At 53.8% G+C, this 2,572-nt stretch overlaps 1 protein-coding gene across 1 annotated transcript in view; it reads left to right on the forward strand.

Moving 5' to 3' along the window:
* PMM1 (phosphomannomutase 1) overlaps positions 1 to 2,248 on the forward strand; it is a gene marked incomplete at its 5' end in the record, with an annotated part of 7,506 nt that extends 5,258 nt beyond the window's left edge. Inside the window, 2 exons of the mRNA XM_009076256.1 lie at positions 1,078 to 1,193; positions 2,000 to 2,248. Of these exons, the coding sequence (XP_009074504.1) occupies positions 1,078 to 1,193; positions 2,000 to 2,122 (239 nt within the window). The remainder of the gene's footprint in view (positions 1 to 1,077; positions 1,194 to 1,999) is intronic.
* Between the last annotated feature and the right edge of the window lie 324 nt (positions 2,249 to 2,572).

The following is a 2,572-nucleotide window of genomic DNA, read 5'->3' on the forward strand; positions in this document are numbered from 1 at the left end:
TATTCTACTTCCTTAGAAAGGTAGGATTATTTATGGGGGAGAGCATGAAACTCCAGGATTTCTGCTGGGTACTCCATTAGATTGTCTGGAGAAGAGAAGCAGAGACCTGAACTGGCAGAAGGACGCACATCCCAGCTCAAATCCCCATTCCTCTGCCTCTGAGCAAAACCTAAATATAAAAGTGCCCTAAGTCATAGGCTTTATTTTAGGAGGAACAAGTCACCTGTCTTGGTGCTGGGACAAAGGTCTCTCTCCACAGCAGAGCAACTTCAGAGGATGGGGAAGGTGCTGTTTCCAAGCGCCCCCAAAAGGCAGCAAAGTACTGGGTTAAACTCTGCCTGATCTAAGAGCAAGGGCTGGGAATTTTGTTAACCTTTGGTGGCTGTGGGTGTCCATGACCGTATGCACGCCCTCTGAGAAAGCTCCCTTACCACTGTGTTTGCCACATCTGACTTGGTGCCTCTCCAGATGTTGGCAACCCTCACTTCACTCGTGTCAAGAGATGACAGGCCAGGGTCATGCCCCAGTTATGTCGATGTGTTCGTGGTACCGCTATGGCAAAGTCCTTGATCCTTGATCAGTGTGCAGAGACAGTGTCCAGGAGCTCCCAGTCCCTGCAGGGTGAAGGAGCATCAGAGCAGTGGTTTAAGATGGGCCAGCGATGTCTAGGCATGAGCCTAGGAGAGAGCTTCGTGCCAGTCTCCAAGGTCATTGCCCCTTGTTGGGACACAGAATGTGCTGGTGCTATCTGTAAGGTGTGACCCCAAATCTCCTCTAACAGATGCCTCTTTTGAGAGGAACCTGCTGGTTCCTGCTTGCCTGCAGGGAAGCTGTGCTAATGGCACCCCAGGCATGCTGATGTCGCTGCAGCCTGTTGTCATAGGAACAGCATCTGCCACTATCCTAACCACATGCCAAGAGGAACACCAGGGCAGAGCTGGTGTTTGTGGCTGTTGTTTGGAGTGGGGGCTCCCCACAGACATCCAGCCCCCTCCCATCCTCCTGCCCACCCCAGGCTGGAGGGACACACTGCCAGCTCCCAACGGTGTTGCCCGATGCTCTCCTTTCTGCTGGCAGGTGGCATGATCAGCTTTGACGTCTTCCCAGAGGGCTGGGACAAGCGCTACTGCCTCAATGTGCTCGATGATGAGAGATTTGACACCATCCACTTCTTTGGAAACGAGACAACCCCTGTGAGTATGCCACACTTGCCCCACACATGGCTTCTTTCTCTCCTGCATGGAGCTGTTCCATCATGGGTCCTGTGGCCTGAGTCGTGCCGGTGCCACCACAGACCTTTAGCAGTGTAATGTGGGGAGATGCTCTCCTGTGGTGTGGGTTTATGATGGTCTCATGATGGCAGCAGGCCCACTGGGGCATGGGGAAATCACCTTGAATTCACTGTGCTGGGAAGCAGGTCCACCTCATCATTACTTTCCTTCCTCCAGCACCCTCAGGAGGGCAACTGCCACTCCTGTGGCCTGCAGGGTCCAAAACACAAGCCATCAGGACTCAGGAGAGGACTTCTCAACAGCAGGAACAGCTTTACCTTCCCTTTAGAGAAGTGGAGGATAATGCATCCTTGCTGCTGTAGACCAGCTTGCTCATCCACTCAGCTCTTTCCAGATGCTGGCAACCTCTGCTCCCCAAATGTTCCCACCCCACCTTCTGCTAACTCCTCCACAGGCAGGGCAAGGCAGGGGCTAACTCCAGACTCCTGGACAAGTTTTGCTGGTCTGGGACCTTCCCCATCCTGTCTACACTCCTCCCCTGGCACAGATGAGGAGAGGCAAGAAGGAGGGAGTAGTGCTGCCAATCCAGTGTCTCCTGCCCCTCTGGACCAGCAAAGCCCTGACAGCTCCATCCCAGCAGGTTCCTGCCTCCCAGCCACTGGCTCCCACCCCAGCTCCCCATGGGGCAGAGCAAAATGTGCATTCAAGGATGAGGTTGTTCTCACGAGCCTCTGCTAATGCTGTCCCTATTTTGTATTCCCCTGCAGGGAGGGAACGATTATGAAATCTATGATGATCCGCGCACAGTGGGACACAGTGTCCAGTCCCCCCAGGACACGGTCCAGCGATGCCGTGAAATCTTCTTTCCAGAAAGAGCAAACGAGTGCTGACTGCCAGGTCCCTGCTGCCCTGTCCCAGTCCCACCCTCTCCCCCCACCAGGAAAAGCACCTTCATTTGAGGAAACTGCTCAGGGTAGACAAAAAAAAAACACTTAAAAGAGCTGGTCAGGATGTAATGCATGAGTGCAGGTGGGTGGCAGGAGGTAACCTTTGCTGAACAGCCCCTCTGTGTCCAGGGGCCGTGACACCAGACCCTCCTCACCTCCAGAAAAACTTCTCCTGATAGTTCAGCCGTGGTGAATGGGGATGCAGATGCTTTTGTGATTGGAAAGCATTTGAAAGGGCCAGTCAAGAGCATGTGTGTCTGTCCCGTGCTCCCTCTCCTCTCCTTTTACGCTCTGTTTCTCTTAACACTTCTGCATGAGGGAACATGTGTCTCACCTTTCTCTCCCCCTTGCACTTTGGCCAGGGAGGCCAGGGCTGCTAAGGCTCCAGGCATT

Source organism: Acanthisitta chloris, unplaced genomic scaffold, assembly GCF_000695815.1.
Source record: "Acanthisitta chloris isolate BGI_N310 unplaced genomic scaffold, ASM69581v1 scaffold20706, whole genome shotgun sequence".
Lineage (NCBI taxonomy): Eukaryota > Metazoa > Chordata > Aves > Passeriformes > Acanthisittidae > Acanthisitta > Acanthisitta chloris.